Below are 21,077 nucleotides of genomic sequence, written 5' to 3' on the forward strand. Positions count from 1 at the left end.
TCACTCATTGTTCAGGTATAATACTCTTTGTGCACATCTCATGAAAAAGAGCTTCCTATTTCTAGGCTGTAGAAACTCAAGTTTTGTTACCAACAGCCAAATGGTTAGTTGTGATAGCAAAGATGTTGGCTGTCAAAAGCTGTTACTGGTTTGGGGTTTTTTTGCCAGTACCATACTGTGCCATCACCCAATGAATGAGACACGTGAATGAGACACCCAATGAAACAGCCATGTGATTATACAGGATGCAGCTTTTACATTAAAATAACTTACAGGATACAGAGTTGAGTGGAAATCTCTACCACATACAGGACCCATTTAATAATTCCTTAAGATACATCCTTGGGAAGAAAGAGAGAAATTTGGCTTTTGCACCTATGCTATAATAGGGAACAAAAATATTCTGACATAGAAATACATGGATGGTCATTAATAAATGTTTATTCATTTATATAGAAAATATGAATAGACCACCCCTTATACAAAATATCAGAATGGCATGCAACAAAATTTACAAAAGAGATAAAATACCATTAGAAACAATACAGAGTGATCATAAAAATGATTGGCATGTCCTAAGATCTGAAGCCATTGAATAGGCCTGTCAACATGAAGAAGGCTTCAGGAGTCTCCCGAAGGTTAGAAGTGAGAGTGCCTGACGCCTCTGCTAGAAAAGCATTCTACTGCATGGTGCCAGTGGGCAGCTGAAGTTATTTGGGCTTCTGAAACATGGGGGACAACTAACAGGGTTCGAAAGATCTCAGTGACTGAGCTGGCATCCCAGGGCTCAAGCAGTCCTTAAGATAACTTGGACCCAAGTTCTTCAGGGCTTTGCATAGTAACACAAGAACTTTGGACCTGTCCCAGGAACGTGCAGTTTATTGAATGGGATGCTCCCTTGATGGCTGCATATGATTCATCATAGAGAAAAATTTCCATGCAATTCACTTGTAGACTCCAAAACAGGGGTTAGCAAACTTTTTCAGCAGGGGGACGGTCCACTCTCCCTCAGACCTTGTGGGGGGCCAGACTATATTCTTTGGGGGGGGGGAATGAATGAATTCCTATGCCCCACAAATAACCCAGAGATGCATTTTAAATAAAAGGAAACCCCAATGACATTCTTACTGGTGAGGTCTGTTTTGTTTTTGATCTATGTTGAATGCAATGTTGGACACCATCCCAGAGCAGTTGACGCATCTGGGTCTCTCTGACCTAAACTACTGCACAGCTAGATACCAAGCTTTGAACTGTGCTGAAAAGGAAGAGGGGGAAGATTAATATCATGCACATGAATTCTCCCTGTTCATGCATTCATATAGTAATACATTGGCAACACTTGAGCCACAGGTAAGGCTCTGAATTTTCATAAATTGCTCCCGTACAAATGGCCTAATAATACTGATTCTGAATGCAAAATGCAAAATGGTAGGGAGAGCTATAAGATGGGCTGATGTGCTCTGGATTAGTTCCTGCAAAATAAATATATAAAAATATCTAGTGGATAAAATAAAGCATGGGCATAAACCAACTGCTCCCTGCTAGTAGGGATCCCCACAAGCATTCTCCTGAACCTCTGTTCCATTGAGCCTTACCTTCCTCTCTATCAACCCCCATCCAAGTAGGCAGAAATCCACCAGATGGGTACAAATTGGATGTGCAGGACCCTGCAGAGTGGGATGATTTTAAATCAGCAAGGTAATAAGGGCTGATTTGATCAGTGATTTAATTCCAACTTCAGACTTCACATATTCAGACCCTATTTTAGTGGGACATCACGCATTTCAGAAGCCCTCCCCAATTTCTGATTGGCTCTGTGAACGTCCCGCTTTCCCCCACTTAGCCGCTGGTGGCAACTGGCACAAACATATTTTTTTGCAAGCAGAACCAGGAAGCACGCACCTTTTCCTATCTCTATGAGGTGCCTGCATGGTGCTCATCATCCACCACAGAGGCTGCTACCTGGACTTCTCCAAGCTGTTGGCCAGGCTGGTGCCCAGTAAACTGCCCATGAGCAGGTGGGTAATACTCCCTGAGGGGATTTCTGCTGGGACTTCCTTAGCGGGTCTCTCCCTCTCCCTCTCCCTCTCCCCTTCCCGGCTTTAGGGTCTGCCATATACTCTGCATACCTCAGTGCTAGGATCCTCACCCCACCCAAGTGTATTATCCATTGATTGCAATTAAGTGGACTTTATTTTGCAATATTAGAAAGATCTAAGAAAAGAAAGAGCTTGCTAATAAAAAGATCTCCTAAGCTCTCTCAGAACCTAATTAAAAGTTCTTTGTCTAAGGCCAATGGGCATTTGGAGAGCAAGTGTGGAGATTAACCAAATGGGTACCTTAGAATATAAGTTAAAATACACCGCTCTTGAGTAAGGTCATGGGGAAAACCCCTCTCCATTTTGGGGTGCGTGTGTGTGTGCAGGCAGCGCAGAGCTTGCAGGTGCCCAAAGCGCCACGCCACTCCCAGGAGAGACACGTGGCTGGGGCACGCCGCCCCTGCAGTGTCGCGCCCAATGCTCCCCGCCCGCCCTAGCTACGCCTCTGGGTGTGTCCCGTTTTATACATCTTGAAATCTTAGCAGGCTGAAGAATCCCTAGCAAAGAAAGTGGGAGGAAAGAGCAGAGGAAATGGCTGAAGCACTTGGTACCCCACTTCCCCCCTAAAAGCTTTGCTCCTTTCCTTTGATCACCACACCGCTTGGATTTTCATATTGTATTTCTTTTTGCCATTGTGCAACCCCCAAACCAAGGAGATAATTATACATCCTTTGGAAGGCATCTGAAGGCAGCCCTGTATAGGGAAATTTTTTAATGTTTAATGCTTTATTATGTTTTTAATGTTGGAAGCTGCCCAGAGTGGCTGGGGCAACCCAGTCAGATGGGCAGAGTATAAATAATAAAATTATTGCTGTTGTTGTGTATTATTATTGAATAGGATGTCCCTATTTTCCTTGGAGAAACGTTGGAGGGTATGCATGTTTCCTGAAAAAAACATGCATACTAATTGGTAGCTTTAACAATTAAAACATGTCTGTTTGTAACTGAGCCTGTACACTACTCAGTAGCATAATCTGAAACGTCTTGTAGTGCAACCTCATGCCTTTTGCGCTAGAGAATTTTTATTTGCTTAGGGGAGCAATTGTGAAAATAAGGATTTCTTTAGTGACATAGAGCGTTCCACATTATCAGGGGTGGCTGGCTACAGGGCAGCACACCTAGCTGGGGCTCAGCTGAGAGACTGTTTGGGACCTCCTGTTCTTGTGTCCATGCAAATAAGTTTTTTAGTGCAATGGTGTAAAATGACTGTTGAAAGTAGCTAAGCAAAACAGGAATGAAAGGCTCCAACAAAGGAGGAAGTGGGATATTGAGACCAATTACTGAAAGACCAAAAGCTCTTTAACAAGGTGCAAGCTTTTGTGCATGGGGAAGACTGAGTGTGGTAAACATTGACAGATCATGGGATCGTACCAGGTCCTTCATCATTTTTAATAGCACACTGCCCAGAAAAGCTGCTGTTCTGGAAATGGCTCCTTTAGGCGGCTTGTGTTGCTCCAGTACAAAAAGCCAAGTCAGACAACCAAGCTGCCTCCAAGTGTCATCTGTATCAATCACCTAAATGATGAGAGAGAGAGAGAGAGAGAGAGAGAGAAAGAAAGAAAGAAAGATTGACTTCTGAAGTGCAAAAAGGGAACTAAAGCAATTGCCTGGGCTCAGTGTCTGCAATACATTTGCAAAGTCAATCTTGTCAGAAGATCCCAATCTGATCCCAATCTGATTTGTAGTCTTGGTTGACCACAAACTTAACATGAGCCAACAGTGTGACGCGGCAGCTAAAAAAGCCAATGCAATTCTGGGCTGCATCAATAGGAGTATAGCATCTAGATCAAGGGAAGTTATCGTGCCACTGTATTCTGCTCTGGTCAGACCTCACCTGGAGTACTGTGTCCAGTTCTGGGCACCACAGTTCAAGAAGGACACTGACAAACTAGAACGTGTACAGAGGAGGGCAACCAAAATGGTCAAAGGCCTGGAAACAATGCCTTATGAGGATCGGCTAAGGGAGCTGGGCATGTTTAGCCTGGAGAAGAGGAGGTTAAGGGGTGATATGATAGCCATGTTCAAATATATAAAAGGATGTCACATAGAGGAGGGAGAAAGGTTGTTTTCTGCTGCTCCAGAGAAGCGGACACGGAGCAATGGATCCAAACTACAAGAAAGAAGATTCCACCTAAACATTAGGAAGAACTTCCTGACAGTAAGAGCTGTTTGACAGTGGAATTTGCTGCCAAGGAGTGTGGTGGAGTCTCCTTCTTTGGAGGTCTTTAAGCAGAGGCTTGACAACCATATGTCAGGAGTGCTCTGATGGTGTTTCCTGCTTGGCAGGGGGTTGGACTCGATGACCCTTGTGGTCTCTTCCAACTCTATGATTCTATGATTCTATGATTCTATGATTCTATGATTCTATGATCCTTGTGGCAAATTAGAATTACCTGCAGGTGACCTGTCAGAAAAGATTTTGATACTTGTAAGAAAAGTGGTTCTGCTTATCTCTGTCTTTTTCTTTCTGGCCATCAAATATAATTTGCACAGGCATGTTTGGCTAGGCAGGCTAGTAAAAAATGTCCATAGGCTAGCAACTTTTTTTGGACTTAATTTTCAAGACTAGTAACATTATCATGCCATTCTCACTGTATTCAGTTTCACGCCCACAGACATCATCTGCATAATAGACTATAAATGCCATACTTCACTCATTTCTCCATCTCCAAAACGCACACTTTATGTTCTTGCATAACGGGTGCATCCATCATGGACATCTTTCTGTGCAGCTCTTGTCCATTTGCAATGCTGTTTTATGCATGAGAACTTCCCAGTAGACTGTGTGCAACAGGGTCTCCAAGACATGCCTAGGAGCCCCTCTCGTGGAATCTACACATGCTTATTTTTGTACACACATGTGCAGACATGCATTTGAATGCCAAGCTATTTATTCACCAACAGCTCCATTTCAAAAGCCAGCTCAGGTTGCTTAGTAACAATGTTATAGTTTGCTGCTCGCTTACAAAGCTTCATGTACTTTAAAAGTGAGGGAATTAATAGCTGAGGACATTCTAAACCTTGTGTTGCCTATCTTAAAAACACGTTTTAAAAAACCCTCTTCCAAAGCAAGGAAGCACAACATTCCAACATAGCAAATACTTTGCCTGGGTGGCCATTTTGTACAAGAAATATAAAGTGCCCCCTTCAGACATGCCATTTGAAAGAGCCAGGAGCAGGCCTGAGTTTCTTATTACATCTGACGATTCTTTAGAAGCAACTATACATGTATCTGGCAAACATGCCGGTTCTACAAACTGAATGGCAATTGTTAGATGCACTAGGAATGCAAAGGAAAGAGTGGTTGTGAAGAGGGGGGTGGGGTGGGGGTGGGGTTTCAGCTCTTGCATTGCCTTTCTCCTCTCCTTAACCCTTCCTGCCTACCTGCCCCTTCCCCGTCCATCATCCCCTCACGCTGTCAGCACCCACATTCTGTTGTCTTCACTCCCACCTCATCTCCGTGCAGTAGCATTATTCATCTTTGAAATGTTCAGTGCACAACAGCTCAGAGTATGACAAAAGGGACAATGTTGGGAACTGGCTATTATAGAGGTTGTATAGAGCTATTTTGCGAAACGCTTGACCATCTTTGTATTTACCCTCACACCAAGATCATTGCTGTTCTCATTTTACAGATGGGGAACTGAGTCTGGCAGAGAGTGACTTGCCCACGGCCGTACATAAAGGCCATAGCAGTCGGGCTCACAAGATTCAGCACCCGCTGGGCACACTTAAGCCTCTTGTTTTGTGTCCTGCTCTTAGTGGATCCCGTGAGAGCAGTCCTTCCTCTTCTGCCTGATGTTCTTCCAAATATTCAAAAACTCTCAACAGATCCCCCTTTAATCTGTCCTCTGGGCTAAACGTGCCAGTTTCCTCCAGCCTTTCCTCCTGCGATTTGTCTTCTAGACATTTGTCATCCTCACAGCTCTTCTCTGAATCCTTTCCAGTTGATCAGCATCCCTTTTGAATTGTGATGCTGAGAAATGAACACTGTTCTTCAAAGGAGATCTTACCTGAGCCCAACTTTGAGCTACTTCCTGAGATTTGGACACATACAGTTTTTGCTTCAGTATTATTCTGTGGACTTGTGCACCTTCCTGTTCATTGGTCTAAAGTTACCTTTGCAAAAACAAGTTAACCTAATTGTTTCTGTTGGGAATATTTGATCAGAATGGTGTGTGATTTTACTGATTAATGTTCAAAATTGTGAGGTTTGGGCTATGCAGCATATTTGTCTCCTTTTCATATTGTCCCCTGGTTCAAAATGGTTTGGTAGACATTAGAAATATATATTTTAATCTAGTAAAATGTGTTCCACACATGTAGCCCTAGTTATTTTGAAGTGTTAAATTACCAGGGAAAGGTACCCTATCCTAAAAGGCTTACAAGTTTCAGGATGTATTAGAGCAGTGGTTCCCAATTAGTTAATTACTGAGGACCCCCTATTTTTCAAAAGCAAGCCACAGACCCCCCTACTTTTGAAAATTTTGATAACTCTATGGTAGTTACCTGCAAAGCATTTTTTAAAACATAATGTTAGGTAGCTCCTAATAAGTAAAGGATTTTAGGTATACTAAAAAAACAGACTAGGGCTGAGCAGTATCTGGTTTTTAACATTGTGATATATCAGCAGCTAAACATTGCAATGTAGGAACGCGGGCAGCACTGTGGTCTAAACCACTGAGCCTAGGGCTTGTCAATTGGAAGGTTGGCGGTTTGAATCCCCGCAACGGGGTGAGCTCCCGTTGCTCGGTCCCAGCTCCTGCCAACCTAGCAGTTCGAAAGCATGCCAGTTCAAGTAAATAGGTACCACTATGGCAGGAAGGTAAACGGTGTTTCCGTGTGCTGCTCTGGTTTTGCCAGAAGCGGCTTAGTCATGCTGGCCACATGACTTGCAAAAACTGTCTGTGGATTAATGTCAGCTCCCTCGGCCAGTAAAGCGAGATGAGCGCCACAACCCCAGAGTCGTTCACGACTGGTCAGGGGTCCTTTACCTTTTAAACACTGCAATATATCACAATGTCTGAAATCAGGCATGGGGATGCGGGAAGGAGCAGCCACAGAGATCGGATGGGTGGGGGAGAGGAAGTGGGGTAACCTCCACCACATGGTTTGGGTGGGAGGGGATGGGGGTGCATCAACCCACCATCAGTGGGGCAGCCAGCAGTGGGGCAGCCAGCAAAGCTGCACGTCCACTGTGGCTGCTGCTGCTTTCCTGCTGACTGAGAAAAGCTGCTCTGCCCCAGTGCCAGGGGAAGTGAGGGCAATCGGCTGCCCTGGTCTCCCTCAGCGTGAGAGAAGGCAGCTCAGATCAGCAGCGTTATCGGTTGAGATCATCGTGCGATATCAGCGGTGCCTTGGAATTGGTTGCCCTGCTCTCCCTTGTGCGAAGAGTGATATATTGCTGTGTACTGTCAGGTCAAAATTGTTATTGCGGTGTGATTTCAAAACCAGTTTTGCCCAATATATTGAAAAATTGCACAGCGCTAAAACAGAACATAAAATTTGTGACATTACCATGGAAAATGACAAAAAAAAAATAATGTTGGGGGGAGGCAAGAGATGGGGCCTCACGCTCCCTAGCTGCATTCCATGGACCCCCAGAGGTCCCTGGACCCCTAATGGAGAACCACAATATTAGGGAATATTTCCCCCTCTATAATCCTTCTTAGTTGTTAATATGGTCAAGTGAGATTTTGCTTCAAGTCTTATCTATGCGAGGGGTCATGAGAAGGAGAGAACAGAAGGGGGCCCCGTCTGTGCTGGCATCACAGCTAGGGAATGCTCTCCTTAGAGAGCTTCATATTGAGTCCTTTCCTTGCTTTGAGAATGTTAGATAAAACTCACCTGTTCCGCCCGGGATTTGATGTGTCTTGAGAAGGTTTGAGTGTTGTTGCTCTTAACTTGGGCGGGGGATAGAATTGGTTCTTTGAATTGTTTTATGATGATGATTGTTGTTTTGTAATTCGTAATTTTATTGTGGTTCTACATTGCTTCAATTATTTGTGGAGAAGTGACTAATAAATGTAGTCAGTCAGTAAATAAACTGCTTTCTGCAAAAAACAACAGTATCTAGTTGTCAAAAATATCAGCAAATTCCAGATGAATTGAACTTGACTTTGAAGTCACCAACCATACACAGTGCCATAGCTTTTGAATTGGCTTTTTTCCTGCCCATATGACAAGTGTTTCACTTTTCTTTTTCTTTTTAGACTGGCCCCCCAATTCTACACATCCCCAGGGTGTTGGGATACACATATACACACGCCCAACCTCACACTAATCATCTGGTGGGCAAAGGAATAGATTTCTGGATGCAGCAGCAGCAGCAGCATACGCACTTCTTCTGTTGTTGCACATGGGAATCTGCAAATGGACAATAAACATGACAAGTGGGACTGTTAACAAAATGTTGGCTGCTGCTCAGGGTTCCGTTTCCCCTTCCCTTTGTCAGTCAGCATTCTCTGTCTACTGAGTACACCTAGTCCTCATTGGGCTGCTTTTGGGATCACTACTTAGAATTAGTTTCGTAAATATTTTTACTTCTTTCTGCAAATCTTGGACTTCCATTTTATGCATTTTGCCAACCCAAGGATTTGCTCATGGAAAAGTGTTTGCTCCCCTACTGTTTACCGTTTTCCCTGTCCCAAGGGCTAGCATTCTGTAGTAACTGAGCATGCTCAGTCCTCATTGAACCACTCTCAGTTCCACCCCTTAGTGTAAACCAGGAAAGGACCTATCCAGATGGGTACATGGTTCTCGCTTTACTTCTTTGATCTGTGCATCTGTTACAAAGAAAAACTGTATTTTGCAGACCTCAGGATTACCCCAGTATCTGCTTCTTGTGATGCAGCAGAGCCTACCTGAAAGAGAGAGAGAGACCACCTGTCCTCAGGCTACTGCTTGTTTACTAGAATGGCAGATCATTTCTAAGGTCTCAGCACTCATGACCACCACCATCAAAGTGTTTCAGTAAGCACTGATCTACAGTTAGAGACCTGGGCCTTAAGGACAGAGAGTGCAGGGACAACTCTGATTTGGAGAAGCCGTCCCAGATTCTGATTTGATCCCAGAATGTCCAGCTTTTCCTTATTACTCACCTCAGCACCAAAACACAGGCAAATGGGAGAACATTGCATTTTACAAGAGGGCAGCAGAGAGAGAAGGAAGAGAATTTGCCTTGCCCCCCCCCCCCCCCCGCTGAAGCAGCTGACTGAAGGAGGGAGTCTGTTGAGAATGAGTGTGGCCCACCTTGGAAAGCTCTAAGCAAGGGTTGGCATTGAGATTGGCATGGCAGGGCATCTGCTGAGGGCCTACTAGCAAGAGCCCCCAGTGATGAGGTAGACTCATGGAAAAGGAGGGCCAATGGAAGGTGTCTTCCCAAAACCCTCCCAAACCTGGAGCCAACACTGCTTCTGGGAACCAGCTGAATCTTTGCTCTGCCAGTTGCCTTTTCCGCAAACTCACTTCTCAAGAGGAAAGGTCGGCACCCCTGACATGGGTGTTGCTGACGGTTGTTCCACTTGCTTTAACCTGTGATTCACCCTTCCTATAGTGTATACACATGGCAAAGCAGACATTTGTGTGATCATCAGGAGAGCCTTCTTGGAACAGACCAAGGACCTGTCTGGTCCAGCATTCTGTTCCCACAGTGACCAAGCAGGTTCTTTGGGAAGCCTGCTAGCAGGCTATGAGGACACAAAAGCATTTTCTACTGGAGACAGCATTTTGGTGCCATGGCTAGTAACCATTGATAGTGGTATCCTTCATTAATTTGTCCACTCCCCACTTTAAAGCAATCCAAATTGGTGGCCATCACTAGATTTTGTGGGAATGAATTCCATAGTTCAACTATATGCTGTATGAAAGAGTAGTTTCTTTTGTGTGTCCTGATTCTTCCCCCATTCAGCGACATTGGATGCCCCAACTTCTAGCATTCTGAGAGAGGGAGAAAAACTTACTTGTATCCCATTTTTCTCCACAGGGGATGGTGTGCATGTGGGGGTACATGGAAGCCATTTGCTGTAAATTTCATGTAGAAAATTAATCTTGTGTGAAGCAGCCCTCAAGGACAGGATTCTGGGCAAAAGCATTGGATCTGGTCCAATATGTTTGCTTGTATACTTTCTCCATCAGTTGCCTCTGGGTATTCAAATGATATTTAAGTAAATTAATTAATGACAGTATGTTAGCTTTAAAAAAGCAACTCTGAGACTATCATGTGCTGTGACTTTTTTTTAAAAGAACAGTAAGGAAAGCATTTAAAATCATTAAAAGCACAAATGTAACATATACAGGTAAATAAATGCTGCAAAATATATTGTGCTTTAAAAAAAGCATATGTACCAGCAAACAGTATAAAGCAAAGTATTTAAGAGATGCTCAGTATAAACTATATGTTTGTGTTTAAGCAGTATTAATTATCCAATGTTCGTTCTAAAATTGGCTGCCCGCAAGAGCAAAAATAGCTGTGGATTCCATGATGTGAGTATTCCGGTTATATAATGAAAATTCTACTTGTGCAATAGTGGGTGTGCCTGTATTCAAAGCAGGTTTAAATTTTGCGACAGCCTTGCAAATAAGCTTGCAAAAGTTAATTTCCCACAGAAATATTTCCTAGCCTGCTTGTCCAGACGTGTCTATTGACTTACATAAGAATAGAGCCTCTGCATCAGGCCAGTGGCGCATGTAATCCAGCATCTTGTTCTCACAGTGGCCAACCAGATGCCTCTGGGAAGCCTGCCAGCCTCCCCCTGGGGAGCCTCTCCCATCCTGAGGGTTCCAGCAAGTGGTCTTCAGAAGCGTCTTGCCTCTGACTGTAGAGGCAGATGGCAGCTATCATGGCTAGTGAAAGTGAACACTGGTAGCCTTCCTGTCCATGAATCCGTCTAACCCCCTTTTAGATCTCTCCAGGTTGCTTCTTCTGGAAGTGAATTCCATAGTTTAACTTTGCACTGTGTGAAGAAGGACTTCCTTTTGTCTGTCCTGATTCTTCTAATGTTCAGCTTCTTTGACTATCCAAGAGTTCTAGTATTATGAGTGAGGAGAGAAGAAAAATCTCTATCCATTTTCTCTATGCCATGCACATTTTTATGAACTTCTCTCATGACGCCTCTCGCTCGCCTTTTCTCTAGAGCTAAAAAACTTCCAAATGCTGTAATTTGAAGGGTTTCTCCTATGGACTGGCACCTGACCACCAAAGAGTCCATTTGCAGCTCCCCCTGCCCACTCAGCTGGAACAGAGGCTGGAATCTGGACTGCATCATGAGCCGCCAGCACTCAGACGTGAATAGGGAGCAACTACAGGCTGGCATCTAAAACCATCAGCCAGCCCCAGGGTCCATCTGCAGCTTTATATTTTTTTTAAAAAAGATGAAATCAGCCATCAGCTTGCAATGACTGTCCATTTTTATGAAGGTGCCATGCTGTAAAAATTATGTAAGTGGGACCTACAACAAAATGTTGCAGTGCAGGATTCCAGCCAGTCAGACATGTCCTCTTCCAGGATTCCACACTTACTTACTTTGCCAAACATTTATTAGGCATTACAAATATAGGCCATCATAAAACATCTATATATAATTTTTTTAAAATATATACAAATAAACAGCCATGTAAAAATATGTAGTAATGAGGAATTCATTGGAGTTTCTTCCCGCTAAATAGTGCCATTCACCACTCTGAGAACTACTATTGATAAAAACTCAGCCACCCATGCAGTTACTACTGGGTTAATGTCAGACAGATAGAACCTGATGTTTTCATTGTGCCGTGATGTTTGTTGCTGTTGTTTAGTCGTTTAGTCGTGTCCGACTCTTCGTGACCCCATGGACCAGAGCACGCCAGGCCCTCCTGTCTTCCACTGCCTCCTGCAGTTTGGTCAAACTCATGCTGGTAGCTTCGAGAACACTATCCAACCATCTCGCCCTCTGTCATCCCCTTCTCCTTGTGCCCTCCATCTTTTCCAACATCAGGGTCTTTTCCAGGCAGTCTTCTCTTCTCATGAGGTGGCCAAAGTATTGGAACCTCAGCTTCACGATCTGTCCTTCCAGTGAGCACTCAGGGCTGATTTCCTTAAGAATTGAGAGGTTTGATCTTCTTGCAGTCCGTGGGACTCTCAAGAGTCTCCTCCAGTACCATAATTCAAAAGCATCAATTCTTCAGCGATCAGCCTTCTTTATGGTCCAGCTCTCACTTCCATACATCACTACTGGGAAAACGATAGCTTTTACTATACGGACCTTTGTTGGCAAGGTGATGCCTCTACTTTTTAAGATGCTGTCTAGGTTTGTCATTGCTTTTCTCCCAAGAAGCAGGCGTCTTTTAATTTCATGGCTGCTGTCACCATCTGCAGTGATCATAGAGCCCAAGAAAGTAAAATCTCTCACTGCCTCCATTTCTTCCCGTTCTATTTGTCAGAAGGTGATGGGACCAGTGGCCATGATCTTTGTTTTTTTGATGTTGAGCTTCAGACCATATTTTGCGCTCTCCTCTTTCACCCTCAATAAAATTCCTCTTCACTTTCTGCCATCAAGGTTGTGTCATCTGCATATCTGAAGTTGTTGATATTTCTTCCAGCAATCTTAATTCCGGCTAGGGATTCATCCAGCCCAGCCTTTCGCATGATGAATTCTGCATATAAGTTAAATAAGCAGGGAGATAATATACAGCCTTGTCGTACTCCTTTCCCAATTTTGAACCAATCAGTTGTTCCATATCCAGTTCTAACTGTAGCTTCTTGTCCCACATAGAGATTTCTCAGGAGACAGATGAGGTGATCAGGCACTCCCATTTCTTTAAGAACTTGCCATAGTTTGCTGTGGTCGACACAGTCAAAGGCTTTTGCATAGTCAATGAAGCAGAAGTAGATGTCTTTCTGGAACTCTCTAGCTTTCTCCATAATCCAGCGCATGTTTGCAATTTGGTCTCTGGTTCCTCTGCCTCTTCTAAATCCAGCTTGCACTTCTAGGAGTTCTCGGTCCACATACTGCTTGAGCCTTCCTTGTAGAATTTTAAGAATACGTGATTTTAAGCCGTGATGTTAGACTACCCAAAAATGGGATAGTATGTGTTTGCGTAGCTCTTTGTGCAGCGGTCAGTAGAAAAGAATATGTTGGCCACTGAGAACAGGGTGCTGGCCTGTAGTGGGCCATTGGCTTGATCCAGGAGGGCTCTTCTTATGTTCTTCTGAATGAGTTTGATGCTAGTATACAAAACATCACCTCACTTTCTGGTGGCCCCACTTTCTGTTTCTTCTCTGAACCCGTCTGCTTATACTTCATTTTTACCTAAATTGTGAAACGCTGCTACCTCCCAATGTAACATGCTGGCCTCACGTTCACCTTTGGCCAGTCTCCATTGGGCCACTGAGGCTGGGGGCATCCTCTTCCCAGGCTCTTGTGGGGCAGTGTGAGGAGGCATCTCTCTTTGGGCAGCAGGGGGAGGAAAGTTCAGAGACCAGAGGCAGCAGCTGCAGCTGCCCGGAAGACCTCAAGGAGAGGAGGCTGAGGGAACACTCCACATGGGAGGGTGTTCAAAAAGTGTTGAGGGGCTGCTGGCTCTGTAGGCAACGGGTGACACAACTGGGCTCCTGAGCCCCACAGGGGTGCCACAGAAAGAGTGTAGTTGGTCAAGGGAGCCATGGGCTCCAAAAGGTTGAAAACCTCTGGTGTACAAGGTAGAGGGTTGGACTAGGGCCAGAGAGACCTGGGTCTGAAAATACCTACTCCAGTCATGACACTTACTGGGTGACTTCAAGCTTATCACTTTCTCTGGGCCTTACCTGTCTCACAGGGTTGTTGTGAGATAAAAATTAGATGGGAGTGTATTATTATGAGAATGGTGTGCGCGATAGAAAGGGGTTAAATATACCAATTGTAGGGAGGGAGGGAGGGTGAGTCGTGACTTGGCAGAGTCAAAGGGAATGTATGGCTTTATTATGGTTTGTTGGAAAAGAATATGTAAGGAAAACAATAAAAAATTACTTTTTTTAAAAAAAAGAAAATTAGATGGGAGGGGAGACCCTGAGTACCTTGGAAAAGGTGGGGAATAAGTGTAGTGAATGAATAAATAAATAACCAGTCTCCGGCACCCTATGCTTGCACTAATATTTCACACTTTTTTGGGGGGGGGAAACCCCAGAGTTTTCTTTTTAATTTTGGCTGGTGGTGGCAGAAGATGCACATACCCCAACTGTACATCTGAGGTGTGGGAGCTACCTCCATTCTACCTAACTCTAGAAGTTTCAGGAATCCTGTCACTCTCTGGTGCACCTGGACACTGAGAAATGCAGAAATGGCCCCCTGGAAATTTCCAAGCATGAGAATTCATGAGAATTACCAAAAGCAGCTCAAGAGGTGGTGTGTGTGTGTGTGTGTTTAAATATCAGGCTATATTTTTGTGGCTATATACTTTTCTGTATATAGTTGCTTGTGCGGAATATTCAGAAGCATTGCAGGCAACCCTGCCATTCATGCCTAACAAGTAACATCAATTGTGTTTGATTGGGGGGGGGGGGGGTCAGCCGATGTAATATAAGGTACAACAGTTTTCACTGTGTTCTGCTTCTAGTTGACTTTCAAAGCATGTCTTTCCTGGTCTTAGCAACTGGAGGAGGGGTTGGCTCTGTGCCCCTGCATACCGTCAACCTCCACACACACCTCTGAATGCTCCTACAGTCAATGGCTCTGTGACAATTCAGGGTCTTTGAGAGCCAATGCTGCCTCAGTCCCTAAAAAGAGCCACTCCTAGGCTCTGGGCTCACTTCCAACATAACGGAGGACAAACCTGTGGTACACAGTCGACCTGACCATATGGCTCCTGCTGCCTCCAGCATATTGAAACCTGTAACTCAATTGTAAAGTCTTGCTAGGGCACTGAAGCTGTGCCAGCTGGCTCTCTCTTGCCGTGACTCTCATAATTAAGGTTGCCAGATGCTGCTCCAAACTGAGCTCCTATGCTTTTACGAGCTGCATTGCAGGGAGAGGTGGATTCTCTCATTCTTTACTCTGCTGCAGTAAAAGAAGACGAAGCAGCTACCAAATCTCTCTGTGTGATGCTGCAATTATTAAAGGGAGCATCCTGCAGGACTAGGTGCTGACAACTCTGCTTCTGTTTATAAATGATAAACTGAAGCAGATCAATAATCGTAAGGCATCTTGTAAAAACTAAGACTGCAAATCCAGATCTGGTATTGCAGAGTCCGTCTGGAGGATGCTCCACAGCACTCTTTTTTTAGTGCCTCAGATCCACACAACTACGTCTTAGGATAGGTGCAGATGCAGTGAGGAGGGTGCTGTGCCCGTCTCTTCAGGGCAAACATAATTTTTCTGTACCTGCTTCTGGCGTATTAATGAGCATGTGTCTCCTTTGGGAGACTGTTGTGAGGCTAAATTTAGGAAGGGCAGGAGGCAAATGTAATTATAGTCTGTCTGTGTTAACATTCTTATGTTAATGAACGTATCACCTTAATACTTTGCATAAGTGTATCAAAATGCGACAGACATGGGACTATTGGTGCTGGTGGCATGTCCTGATCTGTGGTGTTACAGTGGGGGTGGGGTGGGGGGAGGTGACGGCAACTGCAGAGCAGCCTCTGCTCACATAAACCAAGATTAATGCTACACAGAGGGCAACAGGATGTTGACAACACTTGGAAGAAATACAGGCTGGCATTTTGGTGCCAACAGCATTATGTGGTTGCGCAAAAACAACAACAGAAACCCTTGCATGCAAGAGGAGCCCTGATCCCACAGTAAAGACCTGTCTGAAAGCACCAAGAGTCCAACAGCGAATAAGCCAGGCTTCAGTCTATTGATCTAAATGGCCTAACCCTAAAGCCAGTTATCTGAGAGTGGTAGGCCCCACCAAGCACAACAGGGCTTACTTCTGAGCAATATGCATAGCATTGCTCTGTAAATGTACAGTATCTCTTGCTGCTCTACTCTGACTACCTTCGTGAACAAATCAGCATTGAGATAACACCGTCCTTGGCTCATACTGAGCGTTTGCTGGGCATTTATGGGTGCCAGATGCATGCTGGGTGCTGCACAAAGCATACATGTGATGCAATCCCTGCGCATGGGGGAGAGGCCAAGGTTTGAGCCACATGCTCCGGAAGGGGATAGGAGAAGGTCAGGAGACAAATAAGAGATGATGTGATGGCCAAAACCGTGAGCTGCAAGTCCCAAAGTTCCCTGTTGGAATCTCACCTCTGTAATTCTGTCACCAAGAAGGCAGCTTTAGGCAAGCACCTGTTTGTATGTGCCCCTCCCATCACAGTGTCAGTACAACCATTTTATGCTTGCAAGGGGGATGTGTGTGTCTTGTGACTGTAGTTATGCCAAGTAGAAGGACTTGTTCTCTGAAGAAAATTGTGGCTTGCACGTGTGGAAGCGGAAGAAAAGTGAATCAAAGTATTATATTCCCAGAACAGCTGCATGAATGTGCTCCCCACCTGCCTCCTTAGTCTGGCTCTGCTTCTGCCTGGTTGCGCCCTTGGTTTCCCCTTGGTTGGGGGAGCTATGGCCTTCAGCTGCACTCCATCACCCCGGACAATCGGGCATGCTGCCTGGGGCTGATGGGTGCCGGTGCCTCAGGACATCTTTGACATAAGGAGAGCCAGCCCTTGTGGGATGAATGACCAGAGTTCACACTTACAGCGGACTGAGGGCTCATCCCTGGGACTTGCCTCAGTCTTGATGCTCAACCCTGGGCTAGGTAAAGTAGTGAGTACTTTCAAGAGTGTACAGAGTGCCTGTTGCTGCTAAGCAAAATCAGCTGGAGTTAGAACTAGAGGAGCTGCCTAGGTGAAGCCAAGGAAATGTGAACAGCAAGAGTCTAGTGGACGGGGTGTTTCTGTGCAGTAAACACTGCCCTCTAGTGCGTATTCCCTCAAAGGATGTGAACGCTGTGCTGAATGAAGCAAGGTGGTCATTTGCTTTCCCCCCTTTGGGATCAAAGGGCACTGAGCATTCCTAAACAGAGATGGGGAGACTGAGAGTCCTGCCTCCCAGTGCAAAGGACAAGACACCACTTCCTTCCCCAAGGTGGGTCCTCACCACCTCTGCACCAGCCCTCGCCAATCTGGTGCTCTCCAAGATGTTGTTGGACTGCAATGTCCATCAGCTCCAGCCAACACACCATCACGGGGTGTTTCTGTGCTGGTAGGAATTGCAGTCAAACAAACAACGGGAGGGCACCAGATTGACAAAGACTGCTCTATATCTTCTTTTCCTAGCAAAATAATATATGTGGTTTGTAGCATTTCACTCAGTTTTTAAAATACATATTTGTATATGTTTTTGAACTGTGAACTGGGTCAGAATTGGCCTGAATATAAGCCTCACTTTCTCCCAAAATTCCAACGGTGAATAATTAAAAGTGCGGCTTAAATTCGCAACCTTACAAAAATGAGCTTTTATGATATCGCTGCTGAAACAGACATACAGTAAAACGGAACAAAAAATGTTTCATTGCCGAATTGCGAGCTTGAGGCTGTTCATTAGCCATTTATGGGTGTGAGTGTCTGCAGAATTGTAGCAACTGAATAGCAATTTGTGATTTTAGCGATTGTACAGTAACTTTTGCTTGCAAGTTCAAAGGCTTAAATTGGCTCAGAGTTACAATTCTACCAACCTCAGCGATTTTCAGCCTGTAACCCAATTTTAAGGGAGCGGCTTATATTCTGGGATTGTCCTTTTTTCTCCCCCCCTTTGAATTTTACAGGTGCGACTTATTTGCAGGTGCGGCTTATATTCAAGCCAATATGATATGTCCTGATCTGTGCATTTATTTGGGACATGCAGATCAGATTGGTTTGTATTGGAATTCATGTAGACTGAATTTCTCAAACATCTTCCTTCCATCCCCTAACCTCCAATGTAGAGGCAAAGAAAACACCAGGTATGTTCAAGTTGTGCTCAGTGAATTCATGGTATGAAAATGCCAAATGAACTGTCATTGCTCTGTGGTCTGTTACACCCTGACAAAAGAAATTGAAAGTGATAGTAATCAAGACACAAATTCTTCCCTATGAGCCAGGAAGCAGCTTTGTACATGTACATAGAACAAATACACATACTTTCTAATTGCATGCCATCTCACCCCTTAGATCAGAAGTTCTCAAACTTTTTTCTCTGGGCCAGATTAAAAATTTGCTTGTGCCACACTGATTTTTTAATTGATAATAAGTACTTTGGAAAACAAAAAGAAACAACTCTTAGCAGTGCTTGATATACAACCTAGAACACAACTACTTTATAATATGATCAGGGGACATCCAGAAAGTGTTAAAAAATGCAGCTACATAAGAACATGAATCATTCCCAAAATATAATAATGATTGTCCTTGAATCTTCCCACCACACTTGCCATCCGCTCCTGCTAGCAGCTAGAATAATATAATGTGCCACACCCTTGGAAAACCACTGCCCTAGATGTTAAAATATTTGGAACTGAATAACTGGCGTACATTAAAACACTTTGAGATGTAATTGGGATCTTTCCTGCTGACCAAAAGAGACCCCCATGTTTTACTATGAGTGGCTTGATACAAGCTAGTAAAGCAAAACCTCAGCCTCTCACAATGGATAGGATTGGGAAACCTTATTACTGAGTGGGTGGGATGGTTGTATACTGTGTATGTGTGCATGTGCATACACAGATTTGCCTATTTACGACTTTGGTCCTTGTAAACAAAACAACAGAGTAGATGCATCAGGTAAAAATAACAGTTAAGCGGGAGGGAATGATATAACTCTCAGATCACATGGGCAGAGGGGGGGGAGGAGTATGTTACTTGCCATTAGTTATGCTATGTGCACGAAGCAATTGCTGTTGTCAATACTTGCAAAGAATCTAGCAAAGGCGAGTTCTGTTCTTAAGTTTATCTAGATTGGGTAATAGTGGAGAGCTAGGATGAGAGGTATGATGGTAAATTATTAAGTGCAGGAGCTCAATAGGACAGCCCTCATAGCCGTGGCTCCAAGAAGAGGCAAAGAGTCCAGGCAGCTGAGGTTCAGCTTGTAAAACATAGTGGGCATTAGGAAAAATTCTTCAGCCAGCTGAAATGCAATCTTTAGCTTTTAATTACAAAAGGAAATGAAAGTAGTGTCAGCCTCTGCTAGATTCCCTCCCTCATTCTTTGACTTCCTCTATTCTAAGCTGTTAAATCAAAAAACAAATACACTTGAAAGCCTCCTTATCACCTCATTCTCTTGCCAGAAAAGAAGGCTTTGATACTTTGGTGCTCAGGCGGATAATCTTCCTGCTCTTAAAAGTCATGGAGCTGCACTCTGTCCCCCATTCTGATTCTATTACCCCACTGGCCTATATTACTCCCCCCCCCCTTTTCTGGAATAGGAATCAGTTTTAACTGATGAGGGGTAGGGTTGCCAGCTTTTCAATCTGCCTCTGCTGCTGTACCTTTAACAGTCACTAAACCTAGTCACTAAATTTGCACACTAAATTTGCGCATCTGCATACTGCAAAAAAGTTCTCTTGTTGATTTCTGCGGATCAAGCAAGCCAGATTTTTGTGTTGGCAATGCTGAGCTGGAGAAGACAGTTCTTATTTCTGTGCCTTTCTTGGTTCCCTTCCTACCACAGGTTGTGGATAGGTTTTCTGAGCAAGTTCAAACAGTGATAGAACCTAGTAAGAGAAACTGACAAACGAGTGGCATGTGTCAGTTGATGTATTTGGGGGTGTTTCTTTTCTATGCAAATGGCCACAGTATGAATTACTGTAAGCTGGGAAGGTACAGGGATGTTTGGACTCTTGGATGGGCTGTGGCTGCATTCACTAACACCCATTGCCAAGGTGCCAACTTGAACAAAATATTTTTTGGGGGGGGGGCAGGTAAGCCCAGCCCTGCATAACTGATCACATGATGCGGTGCATGCACACCATTTGCATGTCAATGCCCATCACCTTTGGGAGGGCCCAGTCCCCTCAAATATTTTATGGGCGGGGACAAAGACCCCTTGGCCCCTAGGAGTTGGCTCCTATGCCCATTGCAATGGGGGCAGGCAAATAGCAGGTTCCAAGTCCTTTCATTCTTGTTTGGTTTCTCCTGCTGTTTTGCTAAATTGTAGTGATTTGCGAGTGGCGCTGTGGGTTAAACCACAGAGCCTAGGACTTGCCGATCAGAAGATCAGCGGTTCAAATCCCTGTGGCGGGGTGAGCTCCTGTTGTTCAGTCCTAGCTCCTGCCAACCTAGCAGTTCGAAAGCACGTCCAAGTGCAAATAGATAAATAGGTACCACTCCGGCGGGAAGGTAAGCGGCGTTTCCATGCGCTGCTCTGGTTCTCCAGAAGCGGCTTAGTCATGCTGGCCACATGACCCGGAAGCTGTACGCCGGCTCCCTCGGCCAATAAAGCGAGATGAGCGCCGCAACCCCAGAGTCAGCCACGACTGGACCTAACGGTCAGGGGTCCCTTTACCTTTACCTAGCGATTTGCTGCTGGGTCAAGCATTACACTTCTCGTATTATTTTATGTCCTTTGCTCTTTTGATGAGTCTGTTCATTTCAAACAAAATTGATATAAGCTGAAAAATGATTTTCTAAAATGGTCTAATGAGATTGAATAGTTCCTTTAGAGGGAAGCGCCGTCTTTGCGCCGTCTTTTCCCCCTCCGCCCGCACCAGCTCTCAAAGATCTTGCCAACAAAAAAACAGCATTTAACATGTTAACTCAAGTGCTCTCCCTCCCCCTCCCCTGCCCAGCCCGGGATTTCCGTGGAAGGCGATCAGCTGACGGAGGGGGAGCAAAGGAAGAGCGACGCCTCGCTTGGGGGGGGGGGAGATCACCGCCCCCCCCCCCCGCTGGAAGAAGTGGGTGTGTTGCGCGTGGAAGGAGAGAGGTTTGCGGGAAGAGGAGAGACAGAGGCGGAGATGGAGCGCGACGTGTGAGTGGAGCTCTGGCGGGGCGGGGACTCTGCCCCGGAGTACCTGCAAAACGGGGCCGGGGCTGCCCGGAGG

General features: G+C 44.9%; 1 protein-coding gene across 9 annotated transcripts in view; it reads left to right on the forward strand.

The window, feature by feature from the left end:
* Positions 1 to 21,077, forward strand: part of IQSEC2 (IQ motif and Sec7 domain ArfGEF 2) — a 151,969-nt gene that overhangs the window by 43,752 nt on the left and 87,140 nt on the right. For 3 of the 9 annotated variants that reach the window (XM_083420951.1, XM_083420947.1, XM_083420948.1), the window contains exon 1: positions 17,851 to 18,002. The exons of 4 other annotated variants lie outside the window; for them this stretch is intronic. In XM_083420951.1, coding sequence (XP_083277077.1) covers positions 17,866 to 18,002 — 137 coding nt within the window. In that variant the 5' untranslated portion in view covers positions 17,851 to 17,865. Of the gene's footprint in view, positions 1 to 17,850; positions 18,003 to 20,821; positions 21,005 to 21,077 lie in introns of those variants that run through there. 2 more of the 9 variants (XM_083420952.1, XM_083420954.1) reach the window with 2 other exon arrangements.

Source organism: Podarcis tiliguerta (assembly GCF_965153285.1).
Source record: "Podarcis tiliguerta genome assembly, chromosome: 17".
NCBI lineage: Eukaryota > Metazoa > Chordata > Lepidosauria > Squamata > Lacertidae > Podarcis > Podarcis tiliguerta.